General features: G+C 43.9%; 1 protein-coding gene across 3 annotated transcripts in view; it reads left to right on the top strand.

Annotated features, from left to right (window-relative positions):
- FAM53A (family with sequence similarity 53 member A) overlaps positions 1 to 22,509 on the top strand; it is a 119,186-nt gene that overhangs the window by 44,439 nt on the left and 52,238 nt on the right. For 2 of the 3 annotated variants that reach the window (XM_068275726.1, XM_068275734.1), the window contains exons 2-3: positions 7,516 to 7,744; positions 20,643 to 20,697. In XM_068275726.1, the coding sequence (XP_068131827.1) occupies positions 7,628 to 7,744; positions 20,643 to 20,697 (172 nt within the window). In that variant the 5' untranslated portion in view covers positions 7,516 to 7,627. Of the gene's footprint in view, positions 1 to 7,515; positions 7,745 to 20,642; positions 20,698 to 22,509 lie in introns of those variants that run through there. The other variant, XM_068275740.1, reaches the window with a different exon arrangement.

Genomic DNA, 22,509 nt, shown 5'->3' with positions numbered 1-22,509 from the left:
AGAACGGACCTGCAATCCTTATCTCGTTTGTCAGATGGAGACTACTTGTAGCTACTTGTAGCTACACTCTCACCAGAAATTGGGAAACAGTCATGTTACCCCCTTGCACAAAGGAAGTAGGGTTGGCAATGCCATGGATATTCTGGATATTTCCATCAGTACATGAACATGTGATATTTGGCCTAAACTCCACGGAACTAATTGACACCAGTGTTCTCACCAGAATTTTTTTCCAGCCGGGTGGCATGAAGAAAGAGTCTGGTGAGGCGTGATGAAAGAATGCAGGGCTGGTGTTTCTCTGTGCAACCCTGCTTACAGCATAGGAGGAGGTGAGCAGATGACAGCCGGGTGGTCACCAAAACTAGCCGGGTGGAGCACCCGACTAAAAGAGCTTGGGGAGAACACTGGACATAATGGCTTTCAAAATTAGCCTTGTTCCATTTTGGTTTTAAGTTAGGCTTTGAGGAAATGATCAGCCAAAGGTCGGGTCCAAATGCCAAGTGCGGCCCATGGTAACGGCACAATTAATGCATCACAGTGGATACAAATGCTATATGCGCTTTTTCAGGCATCTTAAAAATACCTCTGCGAACGCTTGTACTGTGAGAAAATGAAAGTTACTGGTCATTGTGCATTTGCCAGAGCTAGAACAGCTGCTGCAACTTAACGTTATATAAAATTGCCTAAGTGGGTGAAGGTCTTCAGATAACGTCTTACAGATGTTATCTCAATGGATAATAATGTTCAGCCTCAACCATTACATTACCGAAGCTCCTATGAGGAAGAGCTGAAGCTAATTTAAGCTTTATTGCAGTTAATGTCAGAAGCGCTCCAGGCTGACTTCATCATCCTACTGAAGTGTTTACATACTTGGAGATGTTTTTCTGCAAGAAGAAGATGGCTGCCATGGCTGGCCATGTACCCCACGTGGCTGGTAAAGATGTGAGGAGCTGTTTGCTTGCGCAGCTGTAAACTTGCTGAGCTGTATTTTTTTTTCACTGATGTAAGGGAACAGAATACATTTTGATAAGGTTTCAGATATTTTTTGTGCGTATGAAGTGGCCGTGCATGAGGAAAAAAAGGCATTATGTTTATATAATGTCTAGCACTTTGCTGCAAGTTGCGCTATGAGTGGCCTGTTGATTTTGGCGCGGTGTGATTTTATCTCTCACCCCATCCACTGTAGTAACTGGAGTTGTGTATTATCGCAAGCAGCAATCCCTTCTGCATTAGTACATATGTCATATTCCTTGTAAGTGCTTGGCCAAATAAAATGGATTCTGATATATTGTGATGGGTGCGGTTTGAATACACTTCTGTTGAAGAAGTGTTTGCGTGACAGAGTATTTGTCTGTGCCGCGGCACGGCGGGTGGTGGTGTGTCTGTGCCGCGGCACGGCGGGTGGTGGTGTCTGTGCCGCGGCACGGCGGGTGGTGGTGTGTCTGTGCCGCGGCACGGCGGGTGGTGGTGTGTCTGTGCCGCGGCACGGCGGGTGGTGGTGTGTCTGTGCCGCGGCACGGCGGGTGGTGGTGTGTCTGTGCCGCGGCGGGTGGTGGTGTGTCTGTGCCGCGGCACGGCGGGTGGTGGTGTGTCTGTGCCGCGGCACGGCGGGTGGTGGTGTGTCTGTGCCGCGGCATGGCGGGTGATGGTGTGTCTGTGCCGCGGCACGGCGGGTGGTGGTGTGTCTGTGCCGCGGCACGGCGGGTGGTGGTGTGTCTGTGCCGCGGCACGGCGGGTGGTGGTGTGTCTGTGCCGCGGCACGGCGGGTGGTGGTGTGTCTGTGCCGCGGCACGGCGGGTGGTGGTGTGTCTGTGCCGCGGCACGGCGGGTGGTGGTGTGTCTGTGCCGCGGCACGGCGGGTGGTGGTGTGTCTGTGCCGCGGCACGGCGGGTGGTGGTGGTGTGTCTGTGCCGCGGCACGGCGGGTGGTGGTGTCTGTGCCGCGGCACAGCGGGTGGTGGTGTGTATGTGCCGCGGCACGGCGGGTAGTGGTGTGTCTGTGCCACGGCACAGCGGGGTGTGTCTAATGCAGCACTGGGAATGAGGGCCCTCTCTGCCTCTGCCTGGGGGGCGGGGTTTCTCCATGCTGCAGCAAAGTAGGGAATGGGATGCCATTGAAATGTGGCGCTCATAGTTGTTGCCTATGGTCTCGGCAGTCTGAAGATTGTGTGTATAATCTATCTTCGCTTCTCCTCCTGCACCTCGGATAATACACAGGAGGGCCTCTGTCACGTTTCCCAGTCTTTCTCCAGCTGCTGGATTTTTTAGAGACCGCGAATGAAAATTACATTTTTCCCAGATATTAGTATTATTGGCGGTGCCATTGTCCACTGACCAGTCTCCAGTGCTAAGTAATGTGGGCAGTGGGTATAGTATGGGTGGGTTTCCTGTTGCGCACACTACTAAACACGGTAACGTGTTGGCAGTCTGCACAATGACAAGCAGACTGTAATAATTGGCAGAAAACTATTAAAACAAATGAGATGAGTAGCTTTCTATTTCACGTGTGTTGAGTGCGCATTTGTGCTCTCATACGAATGTTGGTGTTGCCGAGCAAGGCTTATGTCTCCAGTTACCTGGCCTGACCTCCTCTTAATGCTTTCTTGCCATCAGCAGCTTCTGTGAGAGATGCACTAATTACCAGCCAGCTGCCGTGGGTGAATAATGAATTTGGCATGTGACAATCGCTGCTGCTTTAGAAGAGAATCTCACTTTTTCCGTGCAGTCCGGAGTAACGTCTGGGCGAGATGCGTTTCCTGGCTGCAGATTGGTGGCATGAAAGATGTCCTTTATTCATTAAAAGGTCACTAGATGTGGGGGAACTATGGACACTGGCTGTCACAGGTCCAGCGCCTACCGTTGGTAATTTATGGTCCATCCTTGAGACTTGTAGGATTTTTTAGCGGACCTAAACCCAGTAGCAAGTTTGCTTTCATGCCATAATGTACACACTAACAGTATTCCGTTCCCATAGGATTATGGGGGTTTATTTGTAGAAGCTTCCATGAGGGAACTCTGCCTAGGCAGAAAACTGTCCGCCTCTTAGGAGAACTATAGGCTCGGTTCACATTGAGCTGAGTCACAAACTGTGGTTTTGGGGCAGAGAAGGGCCGTGACTTTTCTGTTCCGGACTGACCGTGCGGACCCATCCTAATAAAGCACGCCTGAATTGTTACAAAAAGTAGATCTTTACTTACCTGGGGACATGTTCCACCCTCCCACCCCTGTTGTCATTCAGGTCTTGGTGTCCTCCAGGTCTCCTCCGTTGTGCCGCTGCCTTCTCTGAAACCTCTGCAACTAGAACTCCAGATGAGGCTACTGCTCATGCTTGGCAGTTGTAAACAGCTTTTATTTCCCACAATGCAATGAGGTTCACAGACAGCAAACTGTCAGGACCATGGTCATGATATCGCACTGTGGGGGGGCTTTCACCACAATTTAAGCCAGACCCCCCTGATGATCTATTTGAGAAAAGGTAAAACATTTTCATAGGGAAAGGGGTATCGCCTACTGATTAGCTGAAATAGAGGTTCAATCCTTGGCTACAGTTTCTCTTTAATGTCCTTATAGCCCTCCTGGGCTTCCTTGTGACTTCCTCCACAGTTCTTATCAAATCAATAAAGTTGAAGCTTTGAACCTTGGTTCATTGATTCATGGTCATTATGACTATTAAAGTTCTTTCAGAGGTTTGTGAACGGAGTACAGTGTTGGATAAATAGAAATGTCACATGGTGGATTTATTTACTAATGCTGTTTACAGTGAGCTTTTTCCCCAGTCAGGTTAGTTTCTTACCCAGTAGTTTATAGACAGATGTGGCTGTTTGGCTGTATGAAGCACTGCCGTATATTATCAGTGTTTTACAGGCAGCCTTGATGTACGGTTTTGTAGTGCGCTCGTGTTTCATCTTTTGAAGCTGGCATTTTAGAAACTAGTCGTGCGCGCCTTTCATGCAGGGTAGCATGTGTTCTCAGTCATGGTGAGTATTTTCCAGGACCTTGCGTCAGATCTCCTAACAGGCAAGATTAGCGGCACTTTTCAGGGAATGTATAGTGTCTCTAAAGCTGACTACCCACTGGCAGATGCGGCTAGATGGATCGGGGATCGCTGACGACGAGCGATCGTTACCCAGATCCAAGTGTCCACATCTGCAAACAGCGGTGAACCCATGCAAGTGAAAAAGGATCAAAATAATGTGCACTACTGAAAAAAAAAAGTCTGGAAAGCTGCAATCCAACTTCATTTATTTCTAGAAAACCTTTTCCAAGTTTTCATTGATAGTAAACGGTTATTTTGAGGTGTGAATAAATCTCTTTGAGAAAACTCAGGAGAAAAGTTTTTTTTTGAATCAGGACTGTTAACGTGTGTGAAATCATTGGCATCTCTTCACCTTTTTTGCTAGAAAGCAACTTTTTGTTTACGGTTTGGTTTTTCTCTCATGGATGGAACCAAACTAGATTTCACATTCTCTGCTGCTCCCGTACCCTAAACAATATGTTACATAAAATGTCTCCAGACTTTCTTCCAATGTTTGACCCTTTCTCTACTCCCAAACTACACAGTGTAACACGAGACATATCATGTTATTATAGGCTTCTTGTGCCAAAAATATATTTTCCTGCTTCTAAGCTGAATCCATTTACTGTGCCAGCTCCCTATTGAATGTTTAGAATAAAATTGAAGCAAAGCAAGAAAAATTACAAGGCCGAATAGATGCTCATAGTTTCAGTATAGCAGAAACGATGCAGGCTTTGTTAAATATACTGAGGCTGGGAACAGAAAGCGAAGCAGAGAAAGGAGAATAGGAGCAGATAATCTAGCTCACCATGGGCTTCATTCAATTTTTTATTTTTTTTGCCCTTGATTCGGGTATACTTTAAAGAGACACTGAAGCGAAAAAAAAATGATGATATTATGTGTATGTGTAGTACAGCTAAGAAATAAAACATTAAGACCAGATACATCAGTCTAATTGTTTCCAGTACTGGAAGAGTTAAGAAACTCCAGTTGTTATCTCTATGCAAAAAAGCCATTAAGCTCTACGACGTGGAGAGGGCTGTTATCTGACTTTTATCTCAACTGTTCCTGAACTATTTACTTTTTCTCTGCCAGAGGAGAGGTCATTAGTTCAGACTGCTCTGAAATAATCATTTTGAATGCTGAGTGTTGTGTAATCTGCACATATTATAGAGCGATGCAATGTTAGAAAAAACACTATATACCTGAAAATAAAAATATGAGAATATTTTCTTTGCTGCTAATCTTCTAGTAATTATTCATAGTACACAACCAATTCACTATATCATATTTTTTTTTTTCGATTCAGTGTCTCTTTAAAGGACAACTGAAATGAGGATATGGAAGCTGCCATATTTGTTTCCTTTTAAACAATATCCGTTGCCTGGCTATCCTGCTGATCCTCTTCCTCTAATACTTTTAGCCGGGTACCCTGCACAAGCATACACCAGATTAGCCGTTTCTGACATTGTCAGATCTGACAAGATTGGCTGCTTGCTTTCTTCTGGTTTTTTTCAGACACTACAGCACCCAAATGGATCAGCAGGACTGCCAGGCAACTGGCATTGTTTAACCCTCTGGGCGATACAATTATATCGCCCAGGAGGTGGCGCAGCACTATTTTTTAAAATTTTTTATTTTTTAAATCATGTAGCGAGCCCAGGGCTCGCTACATGATAGCCGCAGCGCAGCGGCATCCCCCCACCCACTCCGATCGCCTTCGGCGATCAGAGTAAGCAGGAAATCCCGTTCAGAACAGGATTTCCTGCTGGGCTTCCCCGGTCGCCATGGCGACGGGGCGGGATGACGTCATGGACGTCGTGACGTCAGAGGGAGTCCCGATCCACCCCTCAGCACTGCCTGGCACTGATTGGCCAGGCTGCGCAAGGGGTCGGATAGGGGGGGGGCTGCGCGGCACGGCGAGCGGCGGCGGATTGGCGGCGAGCGGAATTTACACGCAGCTAACAAAGTGCTAGCTGCGTGTAACAAAAAAAATTATGCAAATCGGCCCACCAGGGCCTGAGAAATCCTCCTGCGCGATATACCCCGAGCTCAGCTCGGGATTATCGCTCAGGAGGTTAAAAGGAAATATGGCCATCTCCATATACCTCTCACTTCAGTTGTCCTTCAACTCAATTGTCGAAATGCTAGCTTTTAGCAAACATTTAGTTGCACTGCCATGCATGGAACCTTTCTTATTTTGAATGTTTGCATTTTTTATTGAGCTACATAATAAAGACCAATTCCAGGAAAATGTATTTTACTTTTGCATGGTGTGGTTTAGGCTGAGTTTTGGAGTTTCATTTCTTTTTTACGTGTCTGTCTTTGAGAATGTCCATTTCTCTTCCAGACAGGTACAGAGAGAGAGATGGGAGGAACAGTAGTGATTCTAAGAAGGGGAAGGGTGTTTGCTTTGAAGGCTCTTGTGTTTTCTCTGAAGGAGCTGCCAGAGAATTCAGAAACCCAGTTTCCTGATACAGATAAGCTGCCCTGCTTTGCTTATAAGCTCTATAATGTAATTGTTTTTTATGCAGTTAATTTTCAAATGACTCTGAGCCTTAGGTGGGTGGTAGTGGAGTGAGGTTTCTTAACTAAGTAGCTCTACTCAAGGTGTATGTCGAGGAAGAGCGGCAGGTAGCAAGTCAAACACTCATAATGCAATGAATGTTCCAGTAAGCAGGATAGAATTGTATGTCCTAAAAGGGCGCCTCTAGTGGAATATCAGTAGCATTACTGATCTTACACTCTTTAGTTCCAATACTAAAATATCTGTAAAAAGGATATATTTTTCTAACACCTAACTTACCCTGTTCTCACATGAGTCCTTGCTCTGCCGATACCGAACACTAACCGATTTTCCGCAAGAAGATAACAAACCCTAACTGACAATCACTGCAGATTCTGCACTGGTAGCTGCACTTTGTATAGCAGTCTGTCCTGGTTCCTATGGAAGTGTCAAAATTACCTGATTTGGGATAGTAATTGCAGGAACCTTAATGAGGAAACAAATATGCAAACTTGATAAACTATCTTAGTATTTCTCTACTGTATCTTTATAGCACTCCTGGGGCTTTTTTTTCCAGCGATGTTTGAAGTTACAGGTTTAAATTTCAATTTGGCTTGATGGCCAAACGTGTGATAGCGTGCCGATACCAGGCTGCATTGGATGAATGTAAGGAACTGCTCTCATGTTCCAGCTACAAATGAAGTCATGTCTTGTATCGCATGGGTCATGGAATTCTGTGGGCTTCTTTGGACATGTTGGATGTAACGGGAGTTTTGTAGACTGGAAAATCCCTGTAAGAAGACCATTATTGTTAATCTAAATAACCGAACACACTCAGCTTCTTCCCACTTGTAGGTCACAAGGCCTCAAGTTGCCCGTCTGTGTTGTTGCATGTCAGAAGGCTGTCTTCCAGCGAGCATGCTAAATTAAACATAAGCAAGATCTCCGGGGCGACCATAATGAGTAATGTAACATGGGCCTGCTTGTCTTTTCAGATGAGAACTATGAACTACAGCACTGAAAGGAATTAGGCTGCTCACTCCGAGGAAGATGTTCAACTCCCGCAAGAACTGAAATGTCCGGACAGTATTAAAGACGAGAGGATCCATGCTTGTGGGCCTGAGGAGCGGGGACGTGAGGACTAACATGGTGACACTAATCACGGAGAAGCTGCAGAACCAAAGTCTGGATGACCTGTCATGCAAAACGTACAACATTAATCTGGTAGGTTGGATTGTCAATGGAAGTCCTCCTTACAATTTTTCTAGGTCTTGCTGTAGAGACGTTCTGGTAGGACAGAGCTCCAGTCCTTGAGGGCCACATCCATGCCAGTGATTAGGATGGACTGAGAAATGAGGAAATGTGGTGTTCTTGATGGACCACACCCCTCCTGATTCAGTCCGATCAATTTGAGCTGTGCCAAAAACGTGTGAGGATTTTGGCACTTGAGGACTGGGGTTGGACAGCCCTATGGTAGAACTCATTGCCCATATACCTATTTTAATACACAGTACTCGCGATTCTTCTGTTTTGCACAGGTCATGTATAATTATAGCATTAATTGGAACATCACAGCCTTCCTGTCAGGAAACTGTAGCTTGTATTTAAAATGTGCTTGCATCAGGAACACGGTGTAACTATCTATGCAAATAGCTAATGAACTTCTCATTTATGAGATTCCCACAGTTTGCCCTGTATGGTGGAGAACCCAGTAATTGCACTGACTACACACTCTTGATGTATCAGTTACACTGGGCCTCTTAGACAAATCATGTTTCTGCTGCACTTTAGACTTCTTTAAAGCAGCCAATCAAATTAAGTGAACCCCATAAACAAGTGATTTTTTTTAAAGCTCTAATTTGGGTAGTTTTAGAGCTTGTTTAGGTTCATGTTGAATCTGATTAGTTGTTGCCACATTAATGACTTGTAAAATACCCAGTAAGGAGCCCAGACATTGGCTACTTTGTGCATGACAGACTGTCTGCGCTATAGGCTGCAGTCTTCTCTAATAGGCTGTGCCAGCCCCCTTCCAGTTCGAATAGTGGAAATTACACAATTTAAACACCAGGAGCCCAGGAGTAGCCGTGCTCAGAGCCTGAAATCTACCTTTCTCACAGTAGCTTCTTATCATATGATCAAAAATTAAAGCCAGGAATTCTAGCTTCAGAAATCTTTAACACACAATGTAATAATTACTCTACCAAGTTGGTATGTTTTTAGGTCTACATTGGGAGATGAACTTTAAATGTGCCAATCTGTGTTGCTGATGTGTCTTTTAGGGCTGTGTAGGCCTCTTTGGAGGTTCAAAACAGTCTGAGCCAAGCTGTACTATGATACAAGCACACCCAAGACTGCAACACACTGCTGTTAAGTCCTAATACACAGGCAGATCCTCATCCAACCTTTTGGGCAATTGACTGATTATTGGGAATGCCAAATCTATGTACATGTATGATGACTCTTCCATCATGTCTTTTGTTCTCTAAGTTCTGATTGATTGGAAACATATTTTAACCTGGTTACAGCTTCCACCAGGCCATAGGGATTTTATCTGCACATGGTAACAAGAACAAACATTTTAAAACTTGGTTAAAAAAAGTACAATATGTAGTTTTAATCTCATTTTTATCGCAATTAAAAACTGGAAATAAGTTTGAATATCCAATGTTGTCTTGATTTCCAAACATTTATAGTTTTAGCCAGATGCATGTTTCACAGCTCTCCGGTGTCTTCCTCAGAGGAGATGATTTGAAACTGTGAGGCTGTACTGTATGTACTAGATAGTAATAGCACTGACCACTCTAACGTACACACACCAAATGATGACCGTTTCGGCTGGCTTCTCACTCTGACATTTTCACCAATTGAGCCCTTGTACATACACATGCCATGACGTGCGCAAACTGTTTACATTTATCACTATGTCCAATAACTAAACAACCGTTGCTCCCAGAACTTTAAATCTCAGATGTAACGTAGGTCAAGTCATGTGATCTTTTCTGCGCCTTTTGACAACCAGCGAATATAGATAGGCAAATAGTCTGTGACCCCAGAGTTGAGAGGCTCCGCTAGTGTTTGAGTCTCAGAAGAGGGTTGTGTGTGACGGTCTTGTAGATATACTGGTAGTTAGTGTATCTGAATCGACTTAAAGAAGTTAGCTACTTACCTACGGAGAGAGGTAAGCTTCTGGATCCTGCTGAGGCTTTCCACATCCCCCTGGCCCTCACCGGACCGCAGAAGATGTCTGACAAGCTTGTTGGATGTTATATTGCTATCCTTCATGCTGTGTACGAGGGTGGTTGTACTGTGCCTGTGCATAAAGCTGAAGCCACTCATATACAAGCAGCTTCGGCATAGTGGGCAGGTGCAGCCGTACTCAACGCGGGAGCAACAAGGCATGGAGTGGAGGGCGGACCAGGGTCCAGGGCAGTACCAACCACGTAGGTGTTTTTTCCCACAGCAAGCCACTTTTTCTACTGTAAAAAGCATTTTGGTGTGATGGTCATTTTTATGACACTTTTTTTTTTCTTCTTTAGTTCTAAGAGATTGTACTTTATTGCTTTATCTTTACAGTTGGGATCAGGGCTCAGCAATGTCATGCTGGGTTTATGGTGCTTTTAAAATATAAAAATAGTCATTAAAATGCAATAGCACTAGCAGATAAAACACAGGGAGTGACAGCAGTGCAAATAGCTCTTCCTATCAGCTGTTGCACACTGTGCTGCTGTGTCACTGAACATATAAGGCAATATAGGATAGCAGCAAGGATGTGCTTTCACCCATAGTGACTAGGACGCAGCTACGCTAAGGTAATAGCTCAATGGCCACTGCAGAATAAGCCCCTTGCTGCACTATAGCATCCATATCGCTTAATGAAGAAGCCAGTTTTAATTCCAGTTAGCTGGTCAAATTGGTAGACGCTTAATTAATGTCAAAAATATTGCAGAACATGCCCTAAAGAGGGACTTTAACCAAGAAATGAACTTCATTCTAACCTGTAGCTGATTTCCCCTTTCTCACAGGAAATCTTTAACTTTTGTTGAATAGATCATCAGAGGGGTCTGTGGGGCTGATATTGTGGTGAACCCCCCCCCCCCACACAGTGTGATGTCATGACCATGGTCCTGACAGTTAGCCGTCTGTGAACATAGTTGCATTGTGGGAAATACTGGCATTTTCCAACTGCCAAGCAAGCAGTTTCTCCCTCTGTTAGTTGATATTCGTTTACTGAGCGTTCTATGCACAGACTAGATCAATGTGAACTGAACTCATCAACCCACCACAACCAACATGTTTCACCCCATAAAAATAGGGGCTTTGTCAGAGGTACACTTTTAAGTGCTATACATAAAGGTGCAACATTTAATCAACTTCCAGTGATCATCAGGGAGTTTTGTGCCTTTGATCCTGTCGCCAGCTACTCTTCCCTGGACCACTTTAGACCAGGAACACCCCACAAGAGCTGCCGTTTTGGACATGCTGTGCCCCAGTGGTCTACCAATCGCTTTTCAGCCATATTGAGTTTCTCAGATCCTTCATTTACCCGTTTATCCTGTTTTCAACACATGACCTGCAGGAACTGGCTTTTCACTTGCTGCGTAACACATCCCATCCCTTGGCAGGTGCTATCTTAGTGAGATAATGTTGTTCCCTTCACCTGCCAGCGGTTTTACCTTGGCTGATCAGCGTTCCAGCGTCCTGGGAAAACTATGCTGATCTATAGAGAAAATTCTGGTTTTATGGCCTTCAACCGATCATTAAAAATGAAAGCTCAACGCAAGAGATAAGCCTTAATTAATAATCCTGTTTATGAAACAGTGCTGGTGTGCCAGCGTTACACGACGGCCTGTCATGACTTCACTAGCCTCAGGTAGCAGCTATATAAGCAGGAATATAAACCACCCGTGAGATCAGGTTTGGGCTGATGCAAATGGCTCCACATGAATGGCAGTAATTTCGCAGGATACGCCCATAGCTCTTCCAGAGTTGCATAATTTGTGATTTAGTGTCGAGCAGGCAATCCAAAAACGCCTGACTGGCGAGTGACGGCAGGTCACATAGCTCTGCTTCCTGAGTACAGTACGCTGCACTCAGTGGCTCTGATTCATGAGTCATTTAATTTGGATATTTAAACTAGGTCACCTACGGGAGGGGTCTGACTGTGGCCGTCAGAGCTGGAGGGGGCACTTGGCTGATTGCCATGGTTTTCACCCCTAAATGTGGAGATTGGGAAGCTTTTTTTCTATTCTTTGAAATGAACACACATTATGGGGTAAGGATTATGCATGCATGCTCATAGCTTGGGCACTGGCTGTAGTTTCCTGATATTCATATCTTCATCAGATCTGCATGCATGTCGGATCACTCTAGTCATGTTAAGATCTTTATCAGATCTGCATGCATGTCGGATCACTCTAGTCATGTTAAGATCTTTATCAGATCTGCATGCATGTCGGATCACTCTAGTCATGTTAAGATCTTCATCAGATCTGCATGCATGTCGGATCACTCTAGTCATGTTAAAGGGAACCTTAACTGAATGGGATATGGATGTGTCCTTTTAAACAATACCAGTTCCCTGGCAGCCCTGTTGATCTCTTTGGCTGCAGTAGTGGCTGAATCTCACACCTGAAACAGGCATGCTGCTAATCCAGTCTGACTTCTGTCAGAGCACCTGATCTGCAGGGGCTGTGGCTAAAAGAATTAGAGACACAGGATCAGCAGGAGAGTCAGACAGCTGGTATTTTAAAAGGAAAAATATATATCCTTTTCAGTTTAGGTTCCCTTTACAAACAAACACAGAACATTTTATATCGCGGTTTTCTCCTGGCGGACTCTAAGCACCAGAGCTGCAGCCACTAGGACGTGCTCTATAGGCAGTAGCAGTGTTAGGGAGTCTTGCCCAAGGTCTCCTACTGAATAGAGACTGGCTTACTGATCAGGCAGAGCCGAGATTCGAACCCAGGTCTCCTGTGTCAGAGGCAGAGCCCTTAACCATTACACTATCCAGCCACCACACCACTTTAAGATCTTCATCAGATCTGCATGCATGTTTAATCACTCTAGTCGTATTCAGATCTTCATCAGATCTGCATGTGTGTCTAATCACTCTAGTCATGTTAATGTGGCCCTTAACTCTTGCACAGGACAGAAAGAAAACAGAGAGAGTTTAACCTGTATAATCCACCCTTCATCTGTGACTAATCACAAGTTGTAATTTGACCTCTCACCTGTGTCACGGCAGAGAAGTTGATTGATAAACACAGGTGTCTGCTTCACTGAAAGCAGGAAGTAGACACTGTAGATTTATTGCAAGATTTGTATCCGCTGTAACAAAGAGATGATTTTTTTTCTTTAAAGGTTGTTATGCTGTTGCTTATGTTTTAGAGCGGAGAGGATTTTCTGATTTCAGGTCTGCTTTGACCTTTGTCAGATCTGCCAGCATGTCAGATCACACTATTCGTGGTCAGATTGTAATCCGATCCACATGCCTGTCTGATCACTTTAGAATTGCTACCATTTTGCTGGTCCTCTTTCACTTGTATTCTTTTTGAATCGGCTTTAACAGATTTTATTGGTATCTCATGGTTTATTTGCGTAGTTTCTTCTCAGAAATCCAAACTCTATTTTGTTGCCTAGTTACAGTCGGCAGACATACTGACAAAGCAACTGAGTGTTCTGTTACTGTTGTCGCTTGCAGGCCTCCAGGAAGCAGATTTATCCTTGAAGAAGCACTTTATTTTCTGTAAGAGAAACTTTTTTTTTTGTAAGTTACCAGGAAAATGTAAAGCCAGTTAGGAATTTCCAAAGCTGACAATGATTTGAAGTTGCACTCCTTTGCATCCATGGAAACATTGGGAGCACAGACTGCTTAGAAATGTCCATCTTTCTGCATGAGTAATTTGCTGCATAGAGCAGAATGCCTTGCTGCTTTTGGCACATGGAGTGGTTACAACAGGACTGGACATGTTTATCCAGCTTTTCCAGTTCATATGGTAAACCTGTATTTATATGTACATACAGAACGTCAGCAGGCTAACATTTTGTCAAATTTCTTGCGTGATAGTGGCTGAAGATACCACCTCTGACACAGGTTTCAAATCTTGGCTGGCGCCAGTACCTATTCAGTATGGAGTCCTTGGGCAAGACTCCGTAACTGGGGCCTACAGCTCTCAAACGCTTTGTCGGACAATACAAAAATTCTATTTAGGTGTTAGCACTTTCATTAATGGAGTCGTATCAAACCAGTGGTATTTTACTTTGTTGTAAGGATAAGCCTCTTGTTGGATTGCCCAGGCTCCATAAGCTGCCATTGTTGCCCCCCTAACCTGTTTCATAAATTGAAAAGGAACCGTAATCCAGGATTGCACTTCATCCCAATCAGTAGCTGACACCCCCTTTCCCACAAGAAATCTTTACCTTTTTACGAATAGATCATCAGGGGGCTCTGTATGGCTATTGTGGTGAAACCCCGCCCACAGGAACCTGTGTGGACCATGGTCCTGGCAATTTCCTGTCTGTGAACCTTGTTGCATTTTGCACAGGTTATTATGCTGTTGCTTATCTTTTAGAGCAGAGAGGAAGTTCTGAGTTCTGGTTCACTTTCAACGAATCATACTCTGTCATACAGCTTTCCTCACTGTAGTGCATATGCTTACTCAGCCCCCCTTTACCTTTATCCAATGGAGCCCCCCCCCTTCATGTCAGATGGTACATCCAAGGTTCTAGGATCAGCGGACCCCGTTGTATGTGCGCAGAGGATTTAGCGATGAAATGGTTAACCGCAGCTATTCCTGTGATCTTGCCTTTGAAGGTTTGCTGACCGAGCCTGCAGGATGGTGATATGATGGGCGCGGTGGAGATCCATTCTGAGCATATAGGGAGGAACTCCTGTACACTCACAGCTCATATAATTAAAACCCTGCGCCTCAGGCTATGTGGTGCTTTACATGCTATAAGCTGAGACTTGCATAGGAACTGGGTCGCTGTATCTGCAATCCTCTATGTACCAACACCGCAGATTCCTCCTTGCTTTTCCTATGAAGGAGAACACACTAGCCAAAGTCAAAACTGAAGACTGTTAATTCACTGGGCAGCACAATGGTGTAGTAGTTAGTACTCTGGCCTTGCAGGGCTGGGTCCCTGGTTCGAATCCCAGGAAAGGAACTATCCGCACAGTTTGTATGTTCTCCTCGTGTCTGTATGGGTTTCCCCCGGACACTCTGGTTTCCCCTCACCCCCCCCCCAAAAAGCATAAATTGATTGGCCTTAGACTGCGATATATACACTTCATGATACATACATAGATATATAACTATGGTAGGGATTAGATAGTGAGCCCCTCTGAGAGACAGTTAATTGACAAGATGACATACTCTGTACAGTGCCGCGGAAGGTGTCAGTGCTATTTAAATACTAAATAATAATAATTCAGTGTTTATATATAACACATTTTATTTTTTTCTAAATATATAAAAGCACCTTTTTCCAAAGGTGTGGTTTTCACTAGCATTGCAAAGGAGTGGATCCCACCATTTATTTTTGCTGTAGTGCCTAAAAATCCAGTCTGGTATCACTACTGCCTAATGAGCATCTGTAAGGGCCCAGACTTTATTCTAGTCTAGTTGAGCTGTGCCATGTGACCACTCAATCTAGCTTGGTTGGTAACCAACAAAATGGCCGCCTCTAGTACGTTGGTAACCAACAAAATGGCCGCCTCTAGTTTGTTTTATTGCATGGAGATTAAATATACAAGATCTGTACACACTAGATAAGTCGGCGCACACAAACCAGTGATGTCTCACAAATATTACCTGGCACAAAGAAAGGAAAAAGTTTGACATTGTTCACACACCGATATTTCCTAGCGATCATGTCATTTGAAAATGAGTCAAAGCAAGTGGAAAGTGACATGTCACATGACATGTGCGCACATGTTCTGGAACAATGTCTGTTGAACAACCAGACCAAGATTTGCCTAATAGTCTTCGGAACTGATGCGCCATTTGCCTTGGGCAGAATACTCTCTAGGTCGTTCGTCCTTTAGCTACATTTTTCACCATTGTCATCCGAAATAGCCAAATCTGACATTCGTCAGACACTTCAAATGACTTCTGTATTGCGTGCAAGGCTTTTTAGGCAGGTGGAAGAAAAACAAGAGGAGAGAGGAGGTGTAGTTTCCGAGAGTGAACATTCAAGTTCTTGCTGTTAAAGTGGTTTGAAACTCTGCATCGCCTCTTTGCTCTAAAAGATTATTTACAGCATAAAATCTTTTACAAAAAATTGTAGCAGAACAGTATTCAAACAGTTAAACACGGCACTGTTCTTCAGTGGAAAGTTCCTTGCTTCAGTGGGCAGCTTCTGGTCTCATCCAAAGAGATAACCTTTATTATGCTTTTACATTTTTTTTTCAGATACCATTTAGTAAACATTAGAAAACTGCCAAAACTTAGCTGTATGGAGCTGAGAAGCAGAAAGAGCTGAGAAGTGATCACTAGATAGATTTTAATATATAAATACAGCATCTATGTGATAAAAGGCAATAGCTGCTTTTAGAGCAATGTAAGTGTCAATATTGGCACCTGAAACAGATAGACAGTAGACATTTGCTTGCGTCTGGCCGCGGAGATGGCAAAATAGTAAATGGGCCCCGTCGGGTCCCTCCTACCTGCTCCACGCAAGGCTGGCAATGAGGATCGTGTCCGTGTGCCTGGCAGTAGCGGCGAGGGAGTCCAGAGCCTGGCGTCCTCCGTTTAGCGTGCGGTGTTCCGCTCTGACCCGGAAGCTTTTATCCTCCAGCGGCCCGCCTCCCGGAAGTTCACTGCGCTCCAGCGAGGAGCGCACTCCGATTTTCACTGCCGCCCACTCGTATTAGCGCTGATTTACAGCGCAAAGCTCCTTGCAGTCGCTACCCCCAGAACGACCAGCCAGAAAGAGGGGGAACCTGCCGCCTAGATCTATTTAAGATCAAACGGCGGGGCTTCGTGCACGGAGGCTGCAGGCACAGCCAGGTAGGCAAAAAGAAAAACGGACAATAAAGTAAAAATAAATAAAGCTAATATAACTATGTTTCTAACTGCATTTTAACAACACAGTGACGGTCCTGTAGGAGGACGGGAAAAAAAAACACCATGGAGGGGGGCAGTCTTGAAATTTATATGGACAGGTCCTGTAGGGGTTAGGAGGCGGGACTAACCCCGTAGTAATGCTGCCATGGAAATGGAAAGGAAACTGTACTTTAGGAATTTGCAGACAGGCAATATTACGTTATGTCAGTCTTATCCCATTTTAAGAGACAAGAATTCTGATCGGTGGTGCTGGGCAAGAGCTCTAATTTGCAGCTTTATTGTTAAATCGCCACTGAGAATGGTGGTGGGGGGTTAAAAATGTGCCCTTTAATGGCATCAGGTCCTATAACAAAAACAAGCTGACCAGTGCAGTGATGTCCCCTACGTATTGAGGCATGAATCCTTGAGTCACATGATGCTGTGTGGAAAGGCTTTTACATGCCGGAGGACCTTGCTTGACCCAATCATGCCTCTGTACACCAGGGAAGGGCTCTGTGGTTTCCGTGTTGGTGCACTTCGGAGGGTGAAGGGTTACTCTGGCGGCCTCCATTTGCTCTATGCTCCTGCGGTGCAGAGTGCTGGAAGGATGTTTGCCGTCCACCTCAGAAAAATAATAACCCTATCACTGAAAAGGAAGTCTCTGAACAATAGTATCTTTTTTGGCCTAGTGAAAAATAAATCATAGTCCAGAAAGGCATTTGGGGCGAGGAAGCGTATTAATCAGCCCAAGTTTTTTATGGCTTTATTTTGCTGAACCGACCTTGATTTAGAGGTTTGGCAAGTATCGCTCACATGCTGCACAGTAAAAAACGAACGCTTACACCTCTTTTATAGCAGATCCTAATATCACATTTAAACAGCAAGGAATGCATGCTTTAAGGCCAAGTCCAGGCAGGCCTTTCCTCCAGTGTGCTTGCAGGACAGCAGTGAGTCAAATCCGCTTTCAGCTTCTTAGGCCTCCTGGAGACGCTGTGGTAAGAATTCCCCTTCCACAAGGCCACAGCCCTGTTGTCACTCTCTCATAGTTAACGCAATACAATCTCACGGTATGTGGTAAAGTCACATGCAGGAAAAAGACACTTCTAGATGAACCAGTCTTATTGGTGTTCCTGTTTGCATAGCTTTTTTCTGTTTCTAACCATTTACGCACAACAGCAGTTTCCTTGCTCATTATATATCCTGGTTGTAGTGCTATGCTGTGATATTTTATGAAGGCCTGCTTGTGGTGTGTGTCAGAGTCCGGTCACCAACAATGACAGATCATATTTGAGCTCCCAAATGTCCCTCTTTCTTCCTCACTTGTCCCTCTTTCAGGACTCCTGTACAGTTCTACTATGTAAATATATGTATTTTTCTACTGAAAATGTAGTCCATTTACTCTAAACTTGTTTCCCGTTCTTAAAATTTATATATTTCTTTCTTTTTTTTTTTAATTAAAGAGAATATGTATTGTGAAAATCGCACAAAAGTAAACATACCAGTGCGTTAGGGGACATCTCCTATTACCCTCTGTCACAATTTCGCCGCTCCCCGGCGCATTAAAAGTAGTCAAAAACAGTTTAAAAAAAATTGTTTATAAACTAACAAAATGGCCACCAAAACAGGAAGTAGGTTGATGTACAGTATGTCCACACATAGAAAATACATTCATACACAAGCAGGCTGTATACACCCTTCCTTTTGAATCTCGAGATCATTTGTGTGTTTACCTTCCTCCCCCTGCAGCTCTCATCCACTGAAGAGTGACAGGCTGTTTCTTCCTGCAGACAGCTCTGTGTCTGTAATTCCTCAGTGACAGCCCAGCCAGCTCAGAGGACGATTTATCCAGCTTGTAAATGGCAGGCAGCTCTCTTCTCTCACTGACAAGAGCAGAGAGGCTGCCTAATCTAAATAACACACAAGGGAGTGTGCATAGAGGGGCCTGGAGGGGGGCGTGCATAACAGATCAAGAACACTGAAGAGTTGGCAGCCTTCCAGACACAGGGTGACAAATCCGACAGGGGAAAGATACGTTGATTTATTACAGAGATGGTGATCGTAGAAAGTGCCCAGAGCACATTAGAATAGGTTTAGGAACTTGTAGGATAGTAGAAAAAAGGATGACATTTTTGTTAGTCTCTTTAAGAAAAATTAACCAGTATGGAAAAGACCAGTGTGGTTTGAATTATAAACATATTCTTCTTATGAAATTTGAATGGTATGCATGACTAGGGGTGTGGCCAGGGGCATGTTTAGAGGTGTGGCAGGGGTGTGGATTAAGTGACCCTCTCAAAAAGTTGGGAGGCATGGTTTAACATTCCTGGTAATAGTGAGTTACTAAGAAAACCAACCTAGCTAATACTGTACTTTTTCTCCCCAAATATGGATGGACATAAAGTGGCTTATGACAACCATCTAGTCTCTGTATTGATCATAAATGTCCCATTTTATATACTCACCGAAGGTTGTATGTGTGCACGGAACGTGTAGGGGCGCTGGTGGTGGTTGCGATGCATGTGCAAGAGCAGCTGCATCTGTGCATGCTTAGAGGAACTTTAACCAAGGATTGAACTTTGTTCCAGTCAGTAGCTGATGCCCCCCCTTTCCCACCAAAATTCCTTACCTTTTCTCAAATAGATCATCAGGGAGGTATATTTGGCTGATACTGTGGTGAAACCCCTCTCACAGCATGATGTCATGACCAAAGTGCTGTCTGTGAAACTTGTTGCATTGTGGGAAATAGTCTTTTTCCAACTGCCAAGCAAGTAATATCTCCCTCTGTGCATAGAACTCTCAGTAATGAACATTCCGCACAGATTAGCTGGCAGAACTAAAGATGTTACTACCTGTGGTAAATTTCAGACTGTCTAATCCGCGAAAGGAAAGATTTTACAAGGGGCAAACAGACTACATAATCTATAAATGAATATTGTAAACCATAAGCAATTTTATTCATTGTTACTTCCACTACAGTTCCTCTTTAAGTATGCACAGATGTAAATGTGGGCGACGGCTTAGTGCCGCGGTTGTGGTGTTTTGAGAATTTGGGGTTACCTTGGTAAATTTATGAATGAGTGATCGGACTTGCTGATAAATATCGAAGAGAATGCACAGTCTGCGTGTGCAAATTTCCTATACAGTTTATACAGTGTAACGTGTCCAAAAGAGGAAGCGGAAGAGCCATCCATACATGTGTGTACATTACTTCGGCATTCACTTGATGGGAATTATCACCTGCCCAAAAGGTTGGCTGCAAATTGCCTTGTGTTCAATAGGGTCTAAAGCCTATGGGTCAAGCTTGACTCATTGAAAACAGTAAGGCCAATATATTATCTCTGCAGTTGTTGGAGGCACAGCTTCTTGCAGATCTTCATCTACAAACCTGCATATTTCAGAGATCAGGTACAGAGAACATTAGAGAAATGAGATGAGGAAAATGAGCGTCATGTCAAACATGACTTGGTAAACAAACCAGTGGCTCAAAATGATGCTGAAAATAAACTTCCCATTTTAGCTTTATTTGAATACTAAGGTGATATTTCCATTTTGCCTGTGCTGCTTTATTTGCAATGTTTAAAACTGTGTTTGAATTTTATTTTCATGCGAGTTTTTATAAGAACACAAGAATTCTCTTCACCTGTCTGTACACTATTCAAATCAAATGTTGCTTCCTGTTAAAGCGTTGTGCTTTGTAAGTCACCGCTTAGGCTAAGTAATACTGTAATGTTTTTTTTGTTTTTGTTTTTTTAATCTCAAGGCCGTTTCAGCAATATTGTATAACCCATTACAGCTGTTACCTCAGTTTCTCACGTACTGAAACCGAACAGATGGGGAAATTCTGCTTTTTGTTTAAAACCTACTACAGAAATTTGGCCTGCACCCCCCGCAAAGATTTAGTATCACCCACACCTACTTCCCCCAGCAACCCTCTTCATCCGAGTGTCTTCTTTTTTTGTTTTTTCCTCTAAGTCCTGCTTTGTTAAATCCCTGCTCACAAAGATGTATGATCTGTGTACTTTCACACCATGTTCTGTTGTATGGTGTTGAAATTTTTCTTTCCTTTTGGTTAATTTCAGCGCTCTTCTGAGAAGCTGAACAATGGTCGCAGCTTGTTCCCTTACGAAATCAATGGTAAGTTTTTTGGGGGATGTTAGCAGACTTTATGATGGCTATTTTTTTATGTTTGGTAATGAAGGGGGAGGAGAAGACTCTTTTCTGGTGTTAATCACATGCACGGTTTGAAAATATGGGTCGAGAAGCCTGCTGGCTCAAACTGATGGTAGGACAATGATCGGGAACCAGCGGCTCACTCTCTGATTGTGGGCCTCTAAGGGGCTTTGCATATTAAACACAGCCTGCTCCGGCGGCCAGCCGCTTGCGAAGATGGACGGGGGCGTATTTCATCTCATCTGCTTATCCCCCCCCCCCCCCTTCCCAAACCATTTAAATGGGCCAGATTAGAACACACAAAAAGCTGAGCACCCCTTTCCCTGAAAAAGCCGGACTTTATTCATCAGAAGAATCCTTATGTTACTTCCTCTTAAAATGTTTCGCTCCGTTTATGTCACTGTTCACAAAGGAAGTGTGTTAAGATGGAAGGGAGGGGTGATTTTTTTTTTATTTGGTTTTTGCAAACGCAGCTGCAGGACAGAATTTTGCATAAGATTTGAATTAAAAAAAAAATGCTATTTGATTAAATAAAAACAAAAGTCTGGTATGGTTACTCTGAACAGCTGTTTGTAAATTGAAAGACAAGTATTGGCTTTGTAAAATGATGCAACAATGATTTATCTGCGCAACGTAGGAAAACGCTTAAAGGGACTGTAACCTCACAGCTTCTTAAAACTGATAGGGAGTCTGTTTTTTTTTTCACCAGATTTTGAAGGACTAAAGAGCTTGGTCACTGAGAGGCCAGTCAATTCTGACTTGCCTCCAAATTGTATGCAGTTTGGCATTGGGCCGGTCAAATGCCCTTCCTGATTTTTGATAGGCCCAGTTACTATAGAATTTGCATGCAAGCTAGAAGGTTTAGCACGTCACGGATCATGGCTAGAAGACCATAAACCAATCACTCTGCCTGTGCTGCATCTATTTATTCACCATCAGAGAGAAGAGGTCGCAGTGGGTTTTGGCTTTTGGACAAACAAGCAGTCATTCTCGATGAAAAAACTGCATGTCATGGGTCTCCCTAATCCTTAAGTAACGTCAGTAGTTATCTAGTTTGAGATAAGTGCACTGCTTTTTACCTTAGTCAGCAGAACTCGTTATGCTGTAAGTACTTGGAATGCTTTGATCTCTCTCTGCTAGCAGAAAATATATAAACCAAAAGAAGTCCTCTGTTATGGTTTCACACTGCCCCCTAGTGATACGTGGTCATGCATACACATTATAGCAGTACTAATTAGAAGCAAGAAAATGTAACAAATAAGAAATGAAAAAAGTGTTCTAAAATAAATTGGCCCTGGAGCACTTGCAAGCCTCTAAATAATTTGTCTGCTAAAGGGTTAATGTCAGTAGACATCAGCTAAGACGCCCTGCAAACTCTGCTTAAGTCTTTGAACTTTACCCTCACCCATCTGGTAAACTGGAGCTGTCCCACCGATATGACACAGGGACACTCTGTCAAGTCTTCTGGTTGCTCAGCAGTGTTATCAGACAGGAAGCCCATGTCTGCAGGACCAATCACTCCTTCACACCTTGATAATTCATATAACCTTATTATTATACTTCACGTTTATCAGTAGAGCACATGCCATGTTTGCTGGTTGCTTGCAGGGATCACTGCCCTGCCTTCTATGGCTGTTACTGCTCCTGCCAGGTTCCTCCTGATTTAAAAACAATACACTGTTCTGTGCCTGTAGTCTTTCTGATGTGGGTTGCCTCTGGCCTTTCATGTTACCTTCCATATCCCATAAATATGCTGGTACCTAAATTGGTCCCTTA

Source organism: Hyperolius riggenbachi, chromosome 1 (assembly GCF_040937935.1).
Source record: "Hyperolius riggenbachi isolate aHypRig1 chromosome 1, aHypRig1.pri, whole genome shotgun sequence".
In the NCBI taxonomy this organism is placed as follows: domain Eukaryota; kingdom Metazoa; phylum Chordata; class Amphibia; order Anura; family Hyperoliidae; genus Hyperolius; species Hyperolius riggenbachi.
Note: the sequence above shows the minus strand (reverse complement) of the source record. Positions and strands in the feature narration are given on the sequence as shown.